Source organism: Mixophyes fleayi, chromosome 4 (genome assembly GCF_038048845.1).
Source record: "Mixophyes fleayi isolate aMixFle1 chromosome 4, aMixFle1.hap1, whole genome shotgun sequence".
In the NCBI taxonomy this organism is placed as follows: domain Eukaryota; kingdom Metazoa; phylum Chordata; class Amphibia; order Anura; family Limnodynastidae; genus Mixophyes; species Mixophyes fleayi.
The window spans coordinates 204,392,696-204,416,370 of NC_134405.1; the positions used below are offsets into that span (position 1 = coordinate 204,392,696).

The window sequence follows — 23,675 nt, forward strand, 5'->3', positions numbered from 1 at the left end:
GTGAAGTCTCTTCCTGCCGACATATACTTGGAATTTCAGTGAGTGCTATATCCAGAACAATAAAATACATCCTTTGTTTTTTGTTTGAAAAAAAATTGTTCATAAATCGGTGTCCTATACAGTATACATTTTTAGGGGGTTGGGCGTCATGTTTAGTGCTAGTAAATGTTCGGTGACTTCCATGGACATAAATGATTTAACTTAAACTTTAGTAAATAGAGATATGTACTAAAATAATTTGCTGATTCAATGTAATTGCCTGTAGACTGCAAGCAATAATAATTTTGTCTTGATAAGTTTATCATGAAGAAAAAAACATTTTCTTCACAAGTTCTTGCATTACCAACATGACTTCAATGGGGTCAAGTTCTTTTTCCCAAACTGACCCTTAGTGACAGGAGTGGGGATGTTCCCAAAATCAATAGGAGTAACCTCTAATAAAGCAAATGACCATTTTGGATAGTTGGAATAAGATGATTTTTACTCACCGCAAAATCGATTTCTCTTACTAAAGTGGGGGACACTGCGAGACATTGGGGTATAGTAGGTGGGACTAGGAGTTTAGGCACTTAGACTTGTTTTTCCCTCCCATGCTATGACCCACCTCTCCTCTAGCCTCCGTTTTGTCTAACCAATATCTCTTTGAATCACGAATAATTTTTAAATCCCACCAGAAGGAAGATGCAATCATTAAGAAACAATCAATTTTCCCACAAATCCTAGTTTTCTCTCAACACACCCCTACAAAAGCCAGTAATCTGGGAGACCAAACGAGAGTGACCACTAGTGGCTATAGCATATAAAAGCTCAAAATATAACTTTTCATTTTAATTTTTTTTGTTTGAGTCGGAGAACATGTCGTAGGATCATGCGTTGCCCTAGTGGGTGTAGAAATCCTTCATGTTAAAAGTCTGTCTTCCAGCAGATCACTTATGGATTTTTGGCTCACCTGTTTGAACTTGAAAGTCACTGTAGTTTACATAGTCTTCTGCAACCTTCTGGAAAAGTTCATCTAGTTTACACAGAAAAAAAAAGATCAGAGAAAGGCAAATTAATAGCACGTAGTTCTACCATTATTACTATGTTGGGAAAAAATATATATATATATATATAATAGCAAGAACTCACCCACCTAATTGCAAGTAACACATAAAAGCAGTAACCTGTGCCAACATTATCTATATTAAAAAGAAAACCGTGTACTGAATTATTTGGTTGTCAAACTGAACAAGTTGTTTTATATTTTAAGTTTTTAATAGTTTTTATTTTTAGGCTTATATTAATGACCTCTTTATAATTTGCACAGTAGGCTCTGTGCATTCATTAATAAGCTGTTTTTAGAGGATACGTTTACATTAGTAGCTGTGGTTTTCTTTTTCTTACATGTGGAAGGGGACAGTATTCTACTTTTAATAGGAGTATTCCACCTGAATCCAAAGTCAGAGTAAACAACAATAGGCTGTATATGCCACTTTGGCTTCTGGACTATGTCTACAGCAGAATTAAGGCTGGTTGCCCAATAACTCTGGAACCAGAGAAATTCAAGCTGTTTGACATGTGTGCTACTGAGCAGTTATACACTTATATCGCAGTCGGGGAGGTCCATGGAGGATACTCATTTGACCTCAATTCTTTTAACTCAAAGCATGGAGCAGGCAATGTCTGAGAAAATGTGATGATCTAAACAGCATACAGAAGTACAAATGTTTGTGGGTACGGTGATATTGGTAACAATGGGTTCCAATGTCACCTCTATTTACATGGGTTGTACTAGCTTTAAACTAAAGTAAATCCTGACTTGGCAAACTGTCCCCAGAAACATAATTTTCCTGTGATTTAAGAGCCCAAGAGCAATTTTATCATGTAGGCTCCTATTTTGTAGCTTCAACAATGAAGTTGGGGTTTGTATTGGGTAGAATCTTTCACAGGACTTAGCGCATCCTTACAGAAAAACCCACAACTGCAGGAGCCTTATTTCTGTAAAGAAGATAGCATTACAAGTATATTTTTTACTTGAACTAGATATGGTTATAAATTTTTTTTTTTTTCAAAACAATCTGCCCCTCACCCGTTTGTCTGGGGAGGGTCCAATATATAGTGTGCCCATTATGCTGATCATTCACTAGACAGTACCCTGCTCTATGTCAGGTGCCCTCAGACATCCTTACTGGTTTAAAGTTATGACATAGATCAGAAAGGCCAGAGCTTTTTGAATTACATTTCTAACAGTATTTACTTATTAAGAAAAACCTGTTCCCTGGTAAATGGGTGCAATGCACACAACTTTATAAGAGATCTTACCCACACTTTGTCCTGTTTTACTAGATGTTTCACAGAGGTGAGCTTTAATGTCTGTAAAAAGATAGAATTAGGATGAGAACCATTGCTGTAGACCTTTAGAGGGGGCAGAATGCACCGCTGAATAGGAATATTGATCATGAATGGCCAGGTGGTTCAACAGCATACCTGGCTAAAAGAGGGATCCAGGATATGATGTGAGCCAATCACATCGCTCATCCAATAGTAGGACACCCTCCTTAGCCAGTTACATGCAGGTGCTGCCGTGTCACCCAGCCAAACGTGATAACTATTGTAGTTTGAATGGGAGCTTCAATTGGTTATAAGGTAGGCCAAACACATTCACTGTAAAAAAAAAAACAAAAGCAAACAAACACAATATTCCGCAGGAATAGGCTTTTTAACATTGAAGATATTCACATGCTGATAGCTGTTAATAACAAAGTGTATCTTACAGAATTGTCTCTAATTTTTCCAAGATTGAGCCTAATAAACTGGGCTTTAAAATGCTGTCCGAATTGCCTGCATTACGGTTCATGTGGAGCTTTTTCAGTAACATCTGCCTCGCACAGCAATATCTTGAGAAGGGCAGATGTCACAGGAAACCTCACGAGCATTGTACACGATTCCAAGTACAAGTAGGTAGTACTGCATTATCACAGTGTCCCTACCTTGAGATTGTGATCACTGGGAACCTTGGACATATGACGTCATAAGTGTTATTGTTGCACTGCCTAAAAATACTGTTACATTTGCAGTCTCAATGATTGGAAAGTAAGCATAAAACAGAACTGTCTGGGGAAAAATGTAAAAAAAAAAAAAATGTGAGCCACTTGCATTTATATTCATTTTATTAGCTATTAATGCATCTTAAGGAGACACTAGAAACCAGTTTCTAGTGACGCCATGCTCACTGCCGCTAGTACTAGCGTTGCGGGAGTATCCTGTTTGTACAACACCTCACTGGGGTCATGAGTTTGATTTCCGACCACAGCCTTAGCTGTGTGGAGTTTGTGTGTATGTTCTCCCCGTGTTTGCATGGGTTTCCTCCGGGTGCTCCGGTTTCCTCCCGCAATCCAAAACATACTAGGTTAATTGGGTGCAAATTGACTCTAGTCTCTCTCTCTGTGTATTATGTTAGGGAATTTAGATTGTAAGCTCCTATGGGGCAGGGACTGATGTGAGCGAGCTCTTTGCACATCGCTGCGGGATTAGTGGCACTATATAAATCACTTATGATGATTTATTAGCATGCATCTGTGTTTCTGCATTTACTGTTAAATGAATTTGGAGAAACCTACAGAGAGCTCTCAAAATTAGTAGAAATGTTTGTCAAAAATGTTAAAATATATCCGTGGGTATATGCCCTTGTTGTGTGTGCATGGAGAGTGTCGGGTAATGTGTCCTTAAGATATGATCTTACCTTCTGCATAATCTTGCATATCATGGAAATCAACCTGTCTCATGCTCCTGTCATTTTCAATAAGGTCACTCTTTGTACCACAAATGTAAATCCTACAGTGCTGGCAATAGAAATAAGCTAATTATTAGGCATGCCGGGGGAGGGCGGTCCTGTAGAAAAATTAGAAAGCCAGTGGCTATATATACCGACCTCTTCATGGCTCTGCAGTTCCTTCACCCAGAACTTCACTCTCTCGAAACTGCTGCTGTCTGTGATATCTGTAACAAGAACAAAAACTGTATAATAGTACTTGGCACTATTCAGTAGTCACTGAAGCAGTATATAGCAATTCATGTTATGAGGTTTACCCAGGAAAATAAGGCTAAAGCTGCTCAAAAATGGTCAGTTCCAAACAGTCAACCCTTTATTTAGTGATAGCAGTGATGAATGCTCCATCAGAACATCATGTACTGGCAGACTCAAGGGATACATTTTAAAATGGTTTTGGTGGATTTTTTCACAAGTTTAATACACAGGACTTCAGAACTGTGTGCTGGTGCATTGCTGACCCAGGGTAGAGCTAATTTCTGCTTGAGGGTTGGAAGGGATATTTATTTCTCATGAGGCAATAGGATAGAGATTAAATTAAGTTTGCTTGTTTTTGATTTTTTTCCATCCAGCTCAACAGAAAACAGAATGCAGTTAGTGTATAGTGTAACTTGTGGTCTTTACTGTTATCTATGCCCAATGAATAGAAATATTCTTCAAACTATACCCCTCTGACCAAGTATCCGTTGGCAGAAATCAAACGCTTTGTGCAGAAAAAAAATACATATAGTAGTAAATCCTTTGAAAATATCAGTTTTACAGTATTTCCCACCATTTTGTCTGCGCTTCCTAAAATATCTGGAAAAAAAAAAAAGACAAATGTGTGTCTTGGGCTCTCCAACAAATTTCTCAATGTTATGCCTAGTCTCTGGTAAATTTTAAAAGCTGATACACATATGTATTTAGGCATTCAGTGTATGTGCAGGAGTATTGCAACCCATAGATGACTTTCTTAAAAACGACATAAGTAAATAAATAAGCATTCCTGTTTCCCAAATAGTGTGTTGGGTGAAAAATAAATGTCCACACATCCACCAGGTGATTTTACTGATAACCATGCTGGTGCATTTGGCCTAATGAGAAGCCATCCATCTTCTCAGGTGATGGCATCTATTGAGGGAGAATCAATTCAGCGCAGTGTGTCTCCTGAACAGGCCAGTGAGACGCATCGCACCAATGTTGAGGCTGAAATATTCACTCATTTTAACTCGCATCCCATAGAGGTGCCAGGAAAAATGAGTGGAGATTCCTTACTGTAATAGCTGGCAATGTGCGCAGCTGGACATTGTGTCAGAGTCTACCATTGCTAGCATTCTCTGAGCAGGAATGCCTGGAGAAATGGAAAATAAAACTGTGCTTGTCCTTAGGAATAGTAGTAATGTCAAGTTTGCTATAGATAAAAAATAAAAATGTAATGGTTCAACTCCATAATTACTTTTCCCAATCCTAACATTGAAATGTTTCTCACCATAGCAGACAATGGCAGCTTTGGCTCCCCGGTAATAGATGCGACTCATGGCTTCGTAACGCTCTGAGCCGGCGGTATCCTGAATGAAAAGAAACTTTACCATAAGCACAAGAAAACAAATGACAGGCCTTTTATCTACGGTATATACAGTATCAGGAAATATATAATTTCTTCTGTGTTAAACATGTTTATGCTCAGAAATCTGTGGGAATACCCAGGGTTGTTTCTTTCCATATACTCAGTTGCCACTTTATTAGGAACACCTCTTTCAAGCACTGGGTAGGACCCCTAAAACAGCCGCCCGAATTCTTTGTGGTATGGATTCAGCAAGGTTGGCTGTGGCACTTAAATGATGCTCAATTGGTAATGTGTGCCAAGAAAATATTCCCCACAATATTACACCACCACAAGCAGCCTGCATCGTTGACACAAGGCAGGATAGAATTATGTTGTTTATGCCAAATTCTAACCCTACCATCTGCATGTTGCAGCAGAAATTGAATTTCATCAGTCCAGGGGGTAAATGTATTAACCAACGGGTTTTTCAACACCCGCGAGTTCGGCGTCTTCGGCGCTTAAATTTAAAGCGGCGCTGCCTTGTAAAGGGAAACTTCCCTTTACAAGGCAGCGCCGCTTTAAATTTAAGCGCCGAAGATGCTGAACTCGCGGGTGTTGAAGAACCCGTTGCTTAATACATTTACCCCCTGGTGAATTTTTCCAATCTTTAACAGTCCAGTGTTGGTGAGCACGTGCACACGGAAGCCCAAGTTTCATGTTCCTAGCGGACAGGAGTGGCACCCGGTGTGATCATCTGCTGCTGTAGCCCAGTCACTTCAAAGTTTAATGTGTTGTGAGTTCAGGGATGCTCATCTGCATACCACTGTTGTAATGCATCATTATTTGAATTACTTTTGGATTCTTGTCAGCTTGAATCAATCTGGGCATTCTCCTCTGACCTCATTTACCAGGCATTTTTGCCTCGCTATATGTTTGTTTAATATTTTGCACAACATTCTCTGTAAATGCAAATGATTGTGTGTCAAAAAAAACCAAAAAATACAAAAAAAAAAAACCAAAACTTGAGATCAGCAGTTTCTGAGACACGCAAACCACCCTGTCTTGCACTAACAATCGTTCCACCGTCATAGTCACTTAGATCACCATTCCTTCCCCATTCTGGGGTTTGGTCTGAACAACAAATGAGTTACTGTCACATGATTGGCTGATTAGATATTTGCATTAACAAGCGTTTATTGCGGTTGATACTACAAAAATAAAATGTTAAAGTAATGTTTTCCTCTGCTGATCTGGAATTCTTGTGTACAGGTCCATTTTTTTTCCCCCAAACAAGAGCCGTGCAGAGCAGTCAGGTCTCATCTCTTGCTCTACCTATCATGTAGATTTGAAAGATCCAACACCAAAAGCACTCTAAGTAAAACCAGGACATCCATGTAGTAAAAGTGCAGTTTATAAACCGACATACCACTGAGAGAAATCCGCTATAGAACTATGATCCTACCTGTGTCATAAATGTCTTAGACCAGTGATTGGCAACAGGCAGGCCCTAAAGCCACATAGGGTCATCTGAGCCTTCAACTGCAACCCCCAGCTTCATCTTGTTTTATTGTCAGATTTGTTTGTTATAGCTTGTAACATTATATAAAATGCCTGCTTATATTAAAGATAAGAGTTTCTCTTTTTTAATTAAATATTGTTCTAACTTCATACTTGGATTAATGGTAATGTGCTGCCCTTTTGAAAGTTAAAGGGCAGCCCTTTAAGTGTATCATGTTGGTTATCACTGCTTTAGCTATAGCTGTGGGCTGAGGTTCCTGTGACTATGTTCTTATGTGATTATTTAGGGCCAGTCTAGTGAAAAGTGGAAGTCTGATGTCTGTTTCTCATGAGCACACACAGCATGTATCTGCCAGTACATGGCTAACATCATGCAGACATATAAGGTGAATACAGAAAAAACTATACATGTGTAACACATAGCAAAATATAAACATATGTTTTAGTTATGCGCTGTCTGATCAGAGATTTGTTTTATGTGCAGTTATTAATGCAGTCATGTCATCTACTGTACACAAGAGTCTGGATAAGGCTACTTTGGACTAGTCAAGAATTTCAGATAATTAGTGATAACACCACTTCTTACTGAGAAATAATTAAAGCGCCATCACATAGTAACATTCTAACAATGAACCATTTGTGAAATGCGACGCTCAAAAATAAATTAAATCTATACTATACCTTTAAACCTGTGTTTAAACATAATATGACTACTCCATATCAGGTTAGCCTCTACTCAAATGCTTCAGGCATGCCCTTACGACTCATTTATTTCTTCAGGCCTATTGGCCTTTGTCCTAACTGCCTTGTCTCTGCTTTCACCACCCAACGATACCACCCTATTTGTGTCCTTCCCCTTTAGGATGTAAGCTCACTTTCCCTCGTGTTCTCCTTCTACTATTGCATCACCCTCTTTACCCCACGCCTACTTCTAGTTGTACATTACCATCACTGTCCATAAATAATTGTATCTGCAGTACCATGTTATCTGTATATCTTGTTTATTCAGTGTGTCTAGATTTTGTATTTTGTTTTTCATGTTATGTGTTATGGATCATTGCTGTCTATACATGTCCTGTACGGTGCTGTAGACCTATTGTGTTGCCTAATCTATAAAAGATAATAAATATGAATTATATAAAGGTACTGTCTCTTTTGTGCTTACCCAGATTCCCAGTGTTAAATTGCGTCCTCCCACATTCATGGACTTGGCAACAAATGCTGCACCAATAGTCTGGAAAAAAAAAGATCAATTAGTACATGGTTGTATGGCAAACTGCAAACTTAAAAGTCTACAGATATGAAATAACTGTTGCCCTATATTACAACAATATAGTGATTAAAGCTGGCCTGTTCTTTTTGCTTTACTACAACAACAGGGATCCCAGAGCTCTATTCACCTAGGAGAAGGCATTTTGATCAGCTCCTACGGCCTCAACTATCATCTCTACGCTGACGACACTCAACTTTACCTCTCCTCTCCCGATCTCTCTCCTTCCCTCCTCTCTAGGGTGTCCACCTGCCTCTCTGCCATCTCCTCCTGGATGTCCTCTCGTTTCCTCAAACTTAACCTCGCCAAAACTGAACTTAGTCTTTCCTCCCCCTCGCACCTTTCTGACCTTTCTATCACCGTTGACAACACCTCTATCTCCCCTGTCCCCCAACTTCGCTGCCTCTGGGTCATCCTCGACTCCTCTCTCTCCTTTGGCCCCCACATTCTCTCTCTCGCTAAATACTGCCGATTCCAGCTGCGTAACATCGCGCTCGCATCCGGCCCTTCCTTTCCCAAGATGCCACTAAATGTCTTATTCACTCTCTGATCATCTCCCGCTTGGACTACTGCAACCTCCTCCTTACTGGCCTCCCCCACTCTCACCTCGCTCCCCTTCGATCTGTACTCAACACAGCCACTAGGCTCCTCTTCTGTCTCCCCCCTCTACCAATCCCTTCACTGGCTCCCCTTTCCCTTCAGAATCCTGTTCAAGCTCCTCACTCTTACATGCAAGGCCCTCGCCAACTCCACAGCATCCTACATCTCCTCCCTCCTCTCTACTCATGCTCCATCCCGCCCTCTCCGATCGGCCAATGACCGTCATCTCTCTTCCCCCCCTGATCACCTCCTCCCACGCGCGTATCCAAGACTTCGCCCATGCTGCCCCCCTCCACTGGAACAAGCTCCCTCCCTCCATCAGAACTTCCCCTAATCTGTCCAGTTTCAAACGGGCTTTAAAAACCCACCTTTTTCTTAAAGCTTTCCAGTCTCCCACTTAACTTCCTACCTTTTCTTCTGACTCTTCCCCTTCCCTTATCCTCCTTCTCTCCCCCGTGTCTCTCTGTCAGTCTACCCCACCCCTTAGATTGTACGCTCCTTTGAGCAGGGTTTTCTCTCCTCCTGTCTCCACCACTTTTAACTCTGCTCACCAGCTACCTAGCCTTCCTCCTCAAGGACCCCCTTCCCCTCCTCTTCCCCCTGGGGGTCTCCCTCTCTTCCGTGCCCTCCTTCCTAGGTGCCGCTGTCGGCGGACCTACCCCTCTCTCCTCCCCCACCCCTCTAGCTGTGCCCTGAGCTCACTGAGTTACTGTGATTATTGTTTACTGTTCTGTGCTGTCTCACCTCATATTGTAATTTTGTTTGTCCCTGTAAGGCGCTACGGACACCTAGTGGCGCCCTATAAATAAAAAATAATAATAATAATAATAATTTTATCAACATGCTTTGCTCTCTCCCAAGCTTCATCCAGCCAGTAGAGCAGTAACATTTACAGGGTGTGAGCATAGCACAGTCCGATAGCTTGTCACCAAGGGGTATATTTACTAAACTGCAGGTTTGAAAAAGTGGAGATGTTGCCTATAGCAACCAATCAGATTGTAGCTGTCATTTTGTAGAATGCAGTAAATAAATGACAGCTATAATCTGATTGGTTGCCATAGGCAACATCTCCACTTTTTCAAACCCGCCGTTTAGTAAATCTAGCCCCAAGAGTGCTTGTTCCTGAGCCAGTTTCCTCAGGACACACACTAGAGGACGTTGTGACATGTTCACATGAATACTAAATGCAATAGACATATTTAGTTTTGAATATAACATATCTATCAGTTACACTTTTATTCACTTATGAACATGGTATTTAATCCCTCCACACCCACCACTACATGCATGGCAGTATATGGTACAGTCTAGTAGTAAATGTCTGATATATGATAACCATTTGTAAACCCAGACTCCTGATGTCAATGAACATGGGTCAGTCTGGTGATAAGATCAGAAGCCCTACTGATTGGTTCATCCTCCCACAATCATTACAAATACTGTGTGTTAACGGTGAAAGTGCTATGCACTTTCACATAGGTAAGAGGAAACCCCAATGTGGTCATCCTGTTAAATACATGAGATACCTGAATCAGACCTTCCATGCAATGCATTACTAATAAATTCATGGAAAATAGATCTAATAATTATTGCTGCACTAATTACTATTGGATCAAAATTGCATTTGAATTATTACTGCTCAAAAAAGATGAGCTCTATTGGCATCTCAGGCGCCTCCTCAAGGTCTCCGTTAGAGGGGTAAAAAGAACCCCCCTCCCAAATAAAGGAACAAAAATATCATTCGGGATAAATAGGGAGTGAAATAATATATTAATGTGTTTATGATCACTCCTAAAAAATAAGTTGCTTTAGCTAACATAGTTTGAGAAAATCCAATATGGATAGCAAACAAGGGGTTAAGGCAAATAGTTGTGAAACAAATTAGCATACCAGCATAGCTCTTGCAGCTATGTCCCAATAGAGGGTGGTTGGGCAAGAAAACAATGTTTAAAGTAGAGATGCTCAGGCTCGGTTCCTCGAGAACTGAACACACCCGAAATTAGGGGATCCAAGTACGAGCCGGCTCTGTACTGTCTCGTGCCCTCAAAATTGAAAACGAGGCAAAACGTTATTGTGACGTCGTCGGATGTCGCGAGTTTCGAATTCCTTTTCAAGATCAACGTGGCGAGGGGTGGGGGGAGGGCAGACCCCCATTTTTCTTTTCTGCCACTGCTGTGTGCCAATGTGTCCTAGATGTGCTACGAACTGCTGTGTGTTTGTGTCATTGCTCTATCGCTTAGCATCCAGCCAGGTCGCTGCAGTATTTGTCCGAAAGTGTATGAAAATAATATTGTGACCTGTGAAGTGGTCAAAAGTGACTGCAAATGACTTGAAATTAGTGTTAGAGGTTAATAATAATGTAGGAACAAAAACAACAAAAAAAAAGGAGCAAAATTATGTGATGTTAGGATTTTTTTTCTAAAAAATCCATAACCAAAACACATAGCTAATCCAGATCCAAAACCAGTTCATGGGGATGGGGGATTAGTGAGCATCTCTAACTTAGAGAGTGATGAAATTATTGTAGAAAGTGGTGATTCTTTGGGATCAGTCTTTTACTAATGAATTGTACAAGTCTTCTAGTGTTTCCAAGGCAGCAGATTGTGAGTGTGCAATTGCATTTCTGTGTTTTCTGTTTTATTTTAATAAAACTTTTCTATTTATCTGTATCAATAATTTAATTTTATTAAATAAGCACTGTTACTTTTGTCATTAAATCCCATGTAATAACATTCTATTCTTGTGTTCTTTAAGAATTCTTGTGCCATATAGGCTTTATAATAATTATACATTTATGTAAATTTATCAAGGAGTAAATGTCTGAATATACAGTATATACATATAACTTCTGGATGACATAATGCCACCTTATTTTATTTTTCCATTCACATTTGTTCAGTGTTTATAGAAAGAGGCAATTATAATTTAATGTTGGAATTTTCAAAGGGGGTTAAAAAAAAGACACTAAAAATACTATTTAAAGCACCACTTGGTAAACTAGTGTTGGAGTATTTCATACCTCTATCACAATTTTTACAGTACTTTATTTTTTTGCTATTTTTAAGCTTACATAAATGAAAGTTTTATTTATTTAAACACAAAGTGATCTCTGGATTAAGTCTTTTATGTTTTACCGTTTAAAATTAAACTAGAGGAAAAAAAAATACTTAAAACTGAATGTATTATACAGACTTAAATTAGTGTTGCAATCTCAGCCTCATCTGACTAATGTGAACAGAAATGCTTTGCTATGGTAGTCTATTTTACTATGTAAAAAAGGCAAAGGATGTAAAATAGTCTGCTGCATACGGGAAGCAACGTGGCTGCCCATTCATTAGTTAAAGTCTGTGTCAATGATGTGAGCAACTTCTGATTCATTTTGTGATTAAGCAATGTTGTTATGGTAATATAATACAGGTTACCCATCTCTGCAGCATATGCAAATACTATTGGTGTACGAGTTTCGTTCAACCTTGACATTCTGTAATGAATATATGCATAGAGAGGCAGAAAGGTAGATAAAATGCCATTGACATACTCGAATAAAAGGTCTGGGATGATAACAATATATTTGATTAGCTTCCATTTTAAAAAAATTAGAACTTAAAACCGGGTTTTAGACCTCTGGTATACAATGAATTTTCTTCCATTTTATTATTAAATTCCATTCACCCTTCAGTGAATAGAGAAGTAACTGACATTTGTATGGAAAATGTTCCCTTTAAGTACATGTGTCCTAGGGATTGGATGAAAACTGCGAGTGCTGCATGCACATCTTTTTATTGTTTGTGATCCATCATTAATTTCCTAATAACATCCGTGTACAATGAACGTGTGCTTTATACAAGGATTAATTATCTCTATGCTTAGGACAGTTATAGCTCTGTTTGCCATGGTGTCAATGCAGCATCTTAAAAATGTAACAAAGACACTTGTATTGCTGAGGTCTAGGGTGTAATAAGTTGTAAAATAGCAAAACTTTCAATAACAAATTTGCTTTTGTCAAGGCTCAGTATGTTTTACAATCTAGGATACAGCCTAAAACTTTAGGAGCCAGGCAAATTTTACAATGTTATATGGTATCTGCTACTAAATATGGGATAATAAACATAGCCCGATACTCCTTTATACAAAGCTGAACCCTCTTACATACATTACACCCCTTCAATCCAAATGATACCTCTTCTTTCCCCTTCTATCTTCTCCATATGAAACCTCTCTCCCCTGAAGTGTATGCTCTATTCTCCCTCATCAAACCCAGTCATCCCCTGCATGGTAGGTTAATTGGCTGCTATCAAAATTGACCCTAGTCTCAACCTGTCTGTCTTCCTCTCTGTCTGTCTGTATGAGTCTGTCTGTGAGTGTGTGTCTATATTAGGGAATTTAGACTGTAGGCTCCAATGGGGCAGGGACAGATGTGAATGAGTTCTCTGTACAGCGCTGCGGAATCGGTGGCGCTATATAAATAAATGATGATGATTCTCAAGCCACACTCAATCCCACTACCCCTTCTTCATCATTTTCTTCCTCATAATACCTACATCCTGTCCCCACCTTCCCATTATTTCCCCTTTATCACTATAATCAAAATAATTAACATCCCACACACAGTCAATATTAACCACTACTTACTGCATATCATTAACCACAAATCTCTATCATTAATAGTCATGAATTAATCCTCCTACAATTATCTGCCATCCTACCATTAGCTTGTCCTCTCCTCACTTACATTCTCACTACTCCGCATTCACAGAGAGGGCAACTAACCATATATCAGTCACCATCTGGACACTTCCTTCTGTGCTACCATTTAGCCCTCTGGATCAGAGATTAACAGATTTGTGATCAGTTCCCCTTTGAGGAAGACTAAATTAGGTGCTCCAGATTGCCAGGTCATGGGCAATTAGATGCTGATGTTGGTAGTCGGAGCAGAGAGGTCATTAGAGAGCTCTCTGCTGCCATGTACACTGAACCTTCTCCCAGGGCAGAGTGACACATTAATAAGTGACATTCTCTACTTACCAATTTACAAAAGGGGTTGGGTACGAAATGCCGATGGAAGAAATACTGACACTTATCCTGCTGGCACGAAAATGTAGACAGACTAAATGCCGGTATTTCAATTTCCCTGACACAGATAAAATGTGGACATTTTGAATGCAGACAGTGAAAATGCCGTTGTTACAATGACGACATTAAAACTGCAATACCAGCGAGTCCAATGGATATACAGCAGGCAGACCCGCCAGTATAGTGTCTTTTTAGGTAGCACACAAATACTTGATAGCTTTATTTTTACACTGAAATCTATAGTTGATATGTGTGCTACATGAAATAACAGCCAGTATTTAACTTATGTGCAAAATAATAAACTAATTTGCACCCCTTGCATTGTAACATGTTTTTTTTTACCCAGGACTTACTCAATTTATTTTTTTACTTAACTGTCTTTAATGAATCAGGCCCCCTAGTCACTGGGGACTATAATTCATGTAAAAATCCCCTAGAGCAGGGTTGGCTAACCTGTGGCACTCCAGGTATTGTGACACTACAAGTCCCAGCATAAAGTTGCTATATATTGGCAAAGCATGATGGGGCTTGTAGTTTCACAATACCTGGAGTGCCACAGGTTAGCCAAGCCTGCCCTAGATTAACAGCTGCTGGACAGCCGCTATAATTAAGGAGACACTTCAAACACAATAATTCTTGAGCACAGATAAATCATGATTGTTTTATGGGGCAACAAACGAGCAGTTTTTTAAGCACCGACTTATCCTGTTCAACGATCATATTCAAATATTTAATAATAATGTAGAAGCTCAAACTACTATAATTTTTTCCCCATACAAACACAAGTTACTGCAAATCTATTTGCAGTTGTGATTTTGATACACAATTTTATCTCCTGTTCTTCACTTTATCTAATTTTATTTCAGTGATCACTCGATGTGTTAATAAAACTATTGAATGTTTTAATATATACCAATAAAGTGTATCTATTTTTTTTTTAATCACCCTTTCTGTGTCCCTCTCTGGGAGATGTATATGAAATCCCCTATTTTAGCATTCACACCCCACACCTAGAGCCATTTGCCTTTAATTGAAATGCTAGTTACTTAACTTGACATAGGAAAATGTCAAAAGGCTTCTCATTATGTAGATCAGGACCCAGTTTAAAAGTTGGGCAGTGAGAAAGTAACAACAGAGCAGGACCCAGCCTGCAGAGTGTGTAATGACCAAATGATAGGAGTTCAAAACATCCTTGGAAAGGATGCAGTGAGAAAATGGAGAAGTAACAGGAGACCCCCTATCTTTATGGAGATAAGTGAACAAATGGCAGGAGCTAGATGCTATTCAGGAGGCTCAGTGTGAAAGTGACAATGTGACTAGAATTAAAGACATGTCTGTAAAGTGAATAATCAGGATATAAACACCCTGGATCAAAGGTATTGGGGGAAGTGATGGGGGTGGGGTGTAGTAAGAAAGGGACAAGACGTGGACATCCTGGGTAGAGTGGGGGTGGGGTGTAGTAAGAAAGGTACAAGAGATGGACACCCTGGGCACAGGGGGGGGGGTCGCAGTGAGAAAGGGACAAGAGATGGACACCCTGGGTAGAGAGAGAAGGGGTGGGGTGCAGTGAGGAAGGGACAGGAGATGAACACCCTGGTTAGAGGGGGGGGTGTGCATTGGGGAAGGGACAAGAGATGGACACCCTGGGTAGAGGGGGGGGGGGTGTGCATTGGGGAAGGGACAAGAGATGGACACCCTGGGTAGAGAGGGGGTGGGGTGCAGTGAGGAAGGGACAAGAGATGGACACCATGGCAAGAGAGGGGGTGGGGTGCAGTGAGGAAGGGACAAGAGAGGGGGTGGGGTGCAGTGAGGAAGGGACAAGAGATGGACACCATGGCAAGAGAGGGGGTGGGGTGCAATGAGGAAGGGACAAGAGATGGACACCATGGCAAGAGAGGGGGTGGGGTGCAGTGAGGAAGGGACAAGAGATGGACACCATGGCAAGAGAGGGGGTGGGGTGCAGTGAGGAAGGGACAAGAGATGGACACCATGGCAAGAGAGGGGGTGGGGTGCAGTGAGGAAGGGACAAGAGATGGACACCATGGCAAGAGAGGGGGTGGGGTGCAGTGAGGAAGGGACAAGAGATGGACACCATGGCAAGAGAGGGGGTGGGGTGCATTGAGGAAGGGACAAGAGATGGACACCAGGGAGAGAGAGGGGGTGGGGTGCAGTGAGGAAGGGACAGGAGATGGACACCATGGCAAGAGAGGGGGTGGGGTGCATTGAGGAAGGGACAGGAGATGGACAACAAGGAGAAAGAGGGGGTGCAGTGAGGAAGGGACAGGATGATTTGGGGGGGGGGGGGTTACACTAAAAGAAATCAGGACTTACGTTCTGGTAGGGTCCCTGTAAAAAGCGATGATGAACATATCTCTCCACCAGGCTTGTCTTCCCCACTGACTCCTTCCCCAGCATCACCACCTTGGCGTCTACACGCATCTGTCCGCTCATGGTGTCCAGACCACAACAGAGCGACCTCCAAGATAATGAGTCATCTGCCAGACGAAGCACAGTCACTCGTCAGGCCAGGCCATACACCGCCGCTGTGTGGATGATATACACGGATGTAATGTGAAGCATGCTATGTGTGTACTGGATCACCATGGGGAGCAGCATCTATACTACACGCCGACCTGTGAGATAGGTACTGCTCCTGGGGGTACACTGGTGACTGGGACCGGGCACTGCTCTTCCCTCTATGGCCCCGCTCTCATGTTGTCGCCTGTCCTCTGACTCTGTGGCCTCTATTTAGTCACCACTGCTCAACAACGACTTCGCCCGTTCTCCCAATGACACGCCCACTGCATCACCGCACTCAGCAGGTTTTGTCTCCGCCCATTTCTACAGGCTGAAACACTCGGCAGTGGGAGATCTATAGGACGTGACGCCGGAAACAGCTGCTTTGGTCCTGTCACGTGATGGATGGTTGCGTGCCCTCACCGGAAGTTGGGGCATCCTGCAGGCACCCTCATGGCGGCTGGGAAGAACTGAGTCCTTGCATGGGGCAGGTAAGGAAATCACCAGGGAGACGTGCGGAGGATGGGTTATAAATGAGAATGGCACATGAACAATGCGCTGCTTCTGTCACATTGTATAGATCAGTATCGCCGTCTTCTGCAGCGGTTACCAGAGCTGCCATGCTCTCTGTGCAGACGGGTAGATGAAACCGATAAGCTGTCATGAGTTATTTATCAGTCGCAGTGACAGGAGCTGACTTCGTTAATGTTGGGACATTTGTAACTGCAATGCATAAACCCCACATTATTACAGGTGGAGAGCGCAGTGTGATAATATTGTCTGTTTTACCATCAATTCTGGTACTTTATTGCTCGCTGTGACGTGGATTCTAAAGACTTCTTTTTTTTTTATATTGTCACGATCAGTGCCCTCATTAGGACAGACGCACCCGGCATCAGGCTGGATCCATACGGTTACGCCAGGTGACCTCCAGCTCCTTCACTGCTGTCCTCTCATGGTCTCCTGAGCTGGTCTTGTTTGACGCGGTGATTCTTCTGGGAACAATGGTGAAATACTTTCTAGGCTTTAGTGAGCTGAAGAGCTCATGGGACCAAGTATTCTCCGCTTTTTGGCAGCGTTATCCAAACCCTTACAGGTAAGATTAGACTGAAAATTTGCTTTTTTGACCTTGGGAAGTAATCTTCATGTACATTATTATGTTAAGTCTTATATGACTAGAAAAGGCTATACACCCAATTTCTAATATTTGGTGTGTCAGTTTTACGCATCATGGTTTGTATAGGCATTCTTTTTTTTATGGTCTGATAAAAGTTACAGTTCCAGACCAGCAGGGATATATTTGAGATGTTCAAAGTATTTAAGACAACCGCCAGATATACTTGCTGGACTATTTTCTGTTAGGGGAAAGCAGCTTACTTACATGTTTCTACACTCTAACTTACCAAAGTGTATTATTGTTGTAGGCAAAGTTATGCACATCGATGTACACTGCACAGCTATGTTAGGCCTTATTGATCACACAAATCTATAATGCTAGTTAATTCAGTGTAGAAGGCATCTTGAAACATTCACAAGTGTATATGTAAAATTTCATATTCCATCATAAATATTGGTATTTGACACTGTATGCTAATTCTTAGTGAATGTTAATTAAAACTATTGCTCTCTGATATCACTAGTGGCAAAGATTGGAAGTCCTAGTATGTGAAGAAAAAAACTTTACTTATAATCGGCCTTACCTAAAATAGCTTCAGATGTGATAAAGGTTCACATACATATTTTTGAATATTTACAGATCTTTTTATAAAGTAACTTGTATTTTAGGTTTCATTTTCCCTAAAAGCTATGCTTTTTTTTCTTCTAAAGTTTTATTTTTGCTGTTAACCATTAAAATGTCAACAAGCCTTAAACCTGTCGAACTGGAACCATTAATAGCAATGATTTAGAAAGCCTTGGTTAGAGGACAGTACAACCTCTTTGCATTTGTTATCAAAATAGTGTGAGGAATGCAAATGTTTACATTATTTAAAGTGGCGTTTCAGAAAATCAAATTCCGACATGCATTCTTTTTGCATTACATTCTGCTTCTCTCTATAGTGCTATCCAAATAATTATAGCTAGGCCTAAACAGTTATGTTGTTCCAAAGGGACAGTCATATGAATTATTAATTGATGAAAAACTTCTAGTTTTAGGAAAATAACTTTTTCCTAAAAGCATCTACATAGTTAAGTTTTAGAGCTTCACCCTGTTTGATCTAACAGCATTAAATTATTTACTATACTTGCAGGAATAAAGATATTCACATTAGCTGTATTTTTTCTTTAATGTTGAAGTAATTGAAACATTTGTCTTTTAAAGTACATTTAACTATACTTTGAAAGCAATTTTAACCTGGACACATACTGAGTAGATGTTTTGGCTGTCAGTCTTTGTCCATACAGTATGAAATTAGTTCCTGTGATAGGGCAGTAGAGACATCATATATTGTATACCTTGACTCATGGCTGTAGTTTAGTATAACATTAGTAAGAGACTTGATGCTGTAAAAGAAATATAAAATGGTTTTACTATACTCACTGTTTATGGATATTTATATTCTCGTTGCCTACCTTTGTTTGCTGCTGGGTGTAAAGCAAACATGTCCTGTCTGAAGACATTCTATACCGTGAAGTAACCAGTGACCACAAGCTGCTGACCAGGAGGCTTTTAACCAAGACCAACCGCCTGCCACGGTGGGCAGAGCGTTTCTTTCCAGCCAATGTGACAAATGCTGTATACGTTATAGAGGACTCAGTAATGGATTGTCACAAGAAGACCTTGACCACCTATACCTGGAACATAAACCACAGCTCAATCATGGTAAGAAAAGGCTGGTTTTAAATAAGACTTGCACAGTATTTATGTCCTTCTGGATGAGTCTTCAAGCTTCAGATGTACAAGTTGTGTGGGTGTGTGAAGTATTTGGTTGAATTCTTTCCATTTGTTCTTGTTTTCCCTGCAGTCGGTGGAGGAACGCTGCATATACTGTAAACATTCGGAGAACAGGAGTTGGACAGAGATTAAGAGAGAGGCTTGGGTGTCTTCCAAGGTGTTTGGTTTTAGCAGACCCATACAGGTAAGAGAAGAGTTAATTAACTTTTTATTTTTGAGTTCCAACCATTATACATGTGAAGCATCTCCATAAACAGCTTCTGTCTGTAAGAAGGTAGAAGGGAATGTATTCAGCTGTAATTGGTCTTCTGGTTGAAGTTGGTTACAGCATATATTTCCTCTACATCATGTTTTGTTTTCTTGTATTCAGTATGTTATTTTTTAGAACTTAACAGTATCTTATGTTAAGTTCTGTTCAATGTATGGGAGGAATAACCTTTTCATACTACAGGATACTTTTTGGAAAATATGTGTAATCATTTTTTCAATAATTAACGATACTCATGTGACCCGTGCCATTCAGAAGCCTGTATAAACAATATAACACACTTGGAATAATGTAGTGTCATGTCCACTGACTGCTTCAGATGGAAGTAGGTGGTGGTTAGTTCTCTCACACTGTTTTTAAACAAATACACAATATATTTGAAAAAGTAGCATTTTATAGGGAACCTACTATTTTGTATGCACAGCTGACTTACAGATACTAGGTGTATGGTCATTTATTTATATATTTTTTTTATTTAGTTTCCCTCTAAGTAGTGGTACACTGGTACTTTTTGTACCCTCATACATTAACCACAAGAATTATGTTTTAGTAGTAGGAGGTGTTCTCTTCTTTCTTTATAACAAAGTGATAATCTGCTGGGCTAGTTTTGTTCCCACATATTCATTATGCTACATCTAGTTTACTACTGCGTTCTAGAATTGAAGTACTTGCAGTTACATGCAAAGCTACATGGTGGATTCTTAAATAAGCATTCTTTCTCTTTACCAGGAGTTTGGTCTGGCTCGGTTTAAAAGTAATGTGACCAAGGCAATAAAGGGCTTCGAATTTATCTTGGCGAAAATGCAAGGTAGGTGGATGCAAATATTCCCCTGACAAATCACAACCTACTAATGTATGCTGACTATACACAAAGGCGGCAATACTCTGTGTTCGTTTGCTAATGTCTGAGTCATGGGACAGGAAACGTGCCTTTAGGACAAGGTCAATGAACTTATTGTATGTCATCGTCACAGTGAATGCAGATGTTCTTCCAACTGACATTCCAGCAGCTATTCTGGATGTTTTTATACACTGTATAATGGGGGCATTCCTATCACCAGATCAAATTAAAGTCAAACTAGTAATACAGCGGGCCAGGCACCTGTAATAATGATTCTTGCCCTTTTTTTTTTTAAACATACAGAATACATTTAAAAAAAAAAGGCAACATATTTTGATTTGCTGCTATTGCATCGTTGAACTCTCATAATCCATCTGTCTGCAGGATTGCATTAAGGGCTCACCTTGTATGTATGGCGTCATACGTGTTCTACAGCCTTCAGTGATATGAGGCATTATAAATGGAGTGCTGGCAAGATTAATTTTAACAAACCAGCCAATAAATACAGTGTGTTCTTCTAGGTGACACTCCAGCGAGGACACTGGTAGAAACAGCAAAGGAGGCAACAGAAAAAGCAAAGGAAACTGCCCTTGCAGCAAAAGAGAGAGCTAAAGACTTGGCCAATAAGGCAGCTACGAATAAGAAGAAACAATATGTATGAGGCTCCATGGACTGCCATTCTCTATCCCAGATAAAAAATTGCACCCGCTACAAGAAGCTGGGTTCCAAGATCATCTGAACCAAATTTAATTATTTCTATGTTTAAATCAATTCTTTATCACGTTGAAAATGCAAAAGAAAACTTGAATATCAACATGAAAGATGAAAATTACAACATTGCTCTTTTTCTATTTATGATTAAAGTATGATCTGATAAGCAAATGTCATTCCTTCCACCTACCGGAGATGGAAATAAGAGTTAGATAATGGTGTGTTATAAACGCCTTATTCTACATACTAATATATTAGTGAACTTGTCTCCTCCATTGTTTGTATAGATACCAGTGCCATGAACCGAGATGGAGACAGAGTACATGTTTATAATCTACAATATTTAATTTAAATAAAAGAAAAATATGTCTACCTAGTGTTCCAGTTCAGCCAAATGAAAGCCCCAAAATAAGTTTGCTGTTAGTAAATGTCTTGTTCCTTTCCCTTCAATGGCAAAATCTTGTTCACATTATTACATCTTGTTACATTGTTTACTATTGTGCTTATGCACACCAATACCAGACTATCCATTTAAGTCTGTTTCATTTTGGACCTAAATAATACAACAGTGAACTGTCTTGGCTACTCTTGTGTTAACCACCCTGATGACCACACCTCAGCCGCACATGGCTGAGATCAAGGTGGGGGAAGCTGTCCAATATTGCATATGCAGGGTCTGCTGCAGTTTGTAGAACTGACATGATGCATAGATCTCAGCCAATCTGTGCATTATAATTTTCATTTGACATCCAACTGCCATGTCAGTGAGTAGCAGGAACGAGTGTTGTAATGATGTAACGAATTTCTGTATTTTTTTTCAACACCTGCTTATTACTTGTGTACTAAGCAACTTCCATGTTTTAGAACAACTTGTGGACAGTGAGTGCACAATACTTATTTCACAGTTAGTAGGTCTGACATGGAGACTGCATTAGCATGAGTTGACCAGAGATTATATTTAAGTATCTAGATATTCAGTAATGGTAGATAATGACCCAGGGGATTCTTTTGTGGAACACCCTGTTTCGAGGACTTTTAATAGTACTAATTTAAAGTAAAGGTTTCTTCACCTAAAATGCATATTTCATCATTTTCTAAATTTGAAAAGTAAAACTTACCTGTGACATGGCCCCAAATTCAATTTGTGGCAGCTTCAGACTGAGATGACTACTGTAAATTGAATGCCCAGACATACAGTGTAGTAGCCAGGACTGGCTTCATGTGGTACAGGAGCTTAGAAGGTGGTATTTTTTATTGCAAAAGTGTAGTAAAATGCATCTCCTACTCAGATGCCGATGCAGACCTCAAAAGTGGGTTAATCCCACAATCGGCAGAGTAGAGGTGGGGGAGAAAAAGTGAAAGTTGTTGTTTGAAGGAAGGAGTCTTCACACTAGTTGTTTTTTTTTCCCCTATTTAAAATGGAGTAAGGCAGTGGTGGTTATAATGGTGTTTTGTTTTTCTACTTCTATGTATTGGGCTTACCTGTGTTCCTTGGAGATCAGAAGGGTTCCAGTGTTGCTCCCTTTGGCCATGCCCACTGCGGACAGGGGTTGTTCACGACCGTGTGGGGAAAACTGGTTCTCAGTCTAAGAGGAAATTTGAAAATCGTTTGCAGCCATTGCATTATGAACCGAGTGCGCACGCAGGCACACACCCTGAGTCTTGGTACCCATCCTGTAACATGGATCTGGAACCCCCCCCACTAATATTAAGAAAGCCCCAGGCTAGGGAGTGTTTTCTTGAGAGCCCTTACATCAGGATTCTGTTAAATGGCTCACTCATGGTACTATTCTTACTGACAATTCTAGAAGTGATGGAGACCATTTGCCATTTTGGTGTAAGGGACCTTTTTGAACAAGTACACTGATAAAGTAGTGCTACAAGCAAATTGTTTTGTAAGGTAGTTTCCACCTTTCACATAAATTAAGATATTGTGCTTCCGTCTTTGAAGAAAATCTTACCAATGAGAGTAAGGAATGATTGCGTACTCTAGATGTGGCAAGAGTGATTTTGATATATCTCAAGAACAAAGGAATTCTGGAAAGCTGATCACCGCTTTGTGCGTCCTGAAGGTCAACCTCAAGGACAAGCCCCAGCCAAAGATAATCTTGCAAGGTGAATTTGAGAATTTCACAGGCTTATTACAGGAACAGACGTGAGGTGTCAAAGGTATTTAGGAGGCATTCCATAAGGCCAGTCACAACCTCCTGAGAACACAAGTCTCAGGCTTCAGTAAATAAATTATGCTAACCAGCAGGCCGGTCCTCTCTTCATACCGTCTACAGGTATTACCTTCTGGATTTTATGGTATCAGCCGATGCTCAGTTTGGGAGGAAAGTTCTTTAAGCAGTTGAGCAATAGAATATTTTATATGCCTTGAGTGCGGTGTTTACACTAGTTTCTCCCATTTTTCAGGAAAAACATCAGTCAAGACCAGGAAATCTGGAATTTGAAAGTGGAAACACTGATAATTAGATTGATGTCTTGATTTTGTGGACATACTGTGTGGTATTGCTTGGGTACATCCCGTTCATGAGGGCTGCCATGGAGTCAGAGGAGGAAAAGAGCAAATTATACGCACCAATTTCCTCAGTACTCCATGGCAGCCATAATTTTCCCTCCCCTGTTATCAGTTTATGATTCAGAGACAG

General features: G+C 40.3%; 2 protein-coding genes across 2 annotated transcripts in view; one reads left to right on the plus strand and one right to left on the minus strand.

Moving 5' to 3' along the window:
- RAB24 (RAB24, member RAS oncogene family) overlaps positions 1–16,590 on the minus strand; it is a 17,352-nt gene extending 762 nt beyond the window's left edge. Inside the window, exons 1-7 of the mRNA XM_075209161.1 lie at positions 16,126–16,590; positions 8,017–8,085; positions 5,277–5,355; positions 3,911–3,978; positions 3,722–3,821; positions 2,302–2,352; positions 950–1,012 (exon numbers count right to left, since the gene is read on the minus strand). Of these exons, the coding sequence (XP_075065262.1) occupies positions 950–1,012; positions 2,302–2,352; positions 3,722–3,821; positions 3,911–3,978; positions 5,277–5,355; positions 8,017–8,085; positions 16,126–16,245 (550 nt within the window). The 5' untranslated portion in view covers positions 16,246–16,590. The remainder of the gene's footprint in view (positions 1–949; positions 1,013–2,301; positions 2,353–3,721; positions 3,822–3,910; positions 3,979–5,276; positions 5,356–8,016; positions 8,086–16,125) is intronic.
- Positions 16,591–16,697: 107 nt separating this feature from the next.
- Positions 16,698–21,602, plus strand: PRELID1 (PRELI domain containing 1). The gene is made up of 6 exons (XM_075209160.1): positions 16,698–16,802; positions 17,178–17,407; positions 18,907–19,132; positions 19,275–19,388; positions 20,202–20,280; positions 20,835–21,602. Exons 2-6 carry the CDS (start codon positions 17,316–17,318, stop codon positions 20,972–20,974), a joined length of 651 nt encoding a protein of 216 aa, XP_075065261.1. The 5' UTR covers positions 16,698–16,802; positions 17,178–17,315; the 3' UTR covers positions 20,975–21,602.
- The last annotated feature ends 2,073 nt before the right edge of the window (positions 21,603–23,675 follow it).

Excerpts from the sequence above, each read along its gene's own strand:
- PRELID1 (XM_075209160.1), top strand. The coding sequence starts at position 17,316 with ATGGTGAAATACTTTCTAGGCTTTAGTGAGCTGAAGAGCTCATGGGAC. Across the intron at positions 19,133-19,274 it reads TAAACCACAGCTCAATCATG|TCGGTGGAGGAACGCTGCAT; the intron begins GTAAGAAAAGGC and ends TTTTCCCTGCAG. Across the intron at positions 19,389-20,201 it reads GTTTTAGCAGACCCATACAG|GAGTTTGGTCTGGCTCGGTT; the intron begins GTAAGAGAAGAG and ends TCTCTTTACCAG.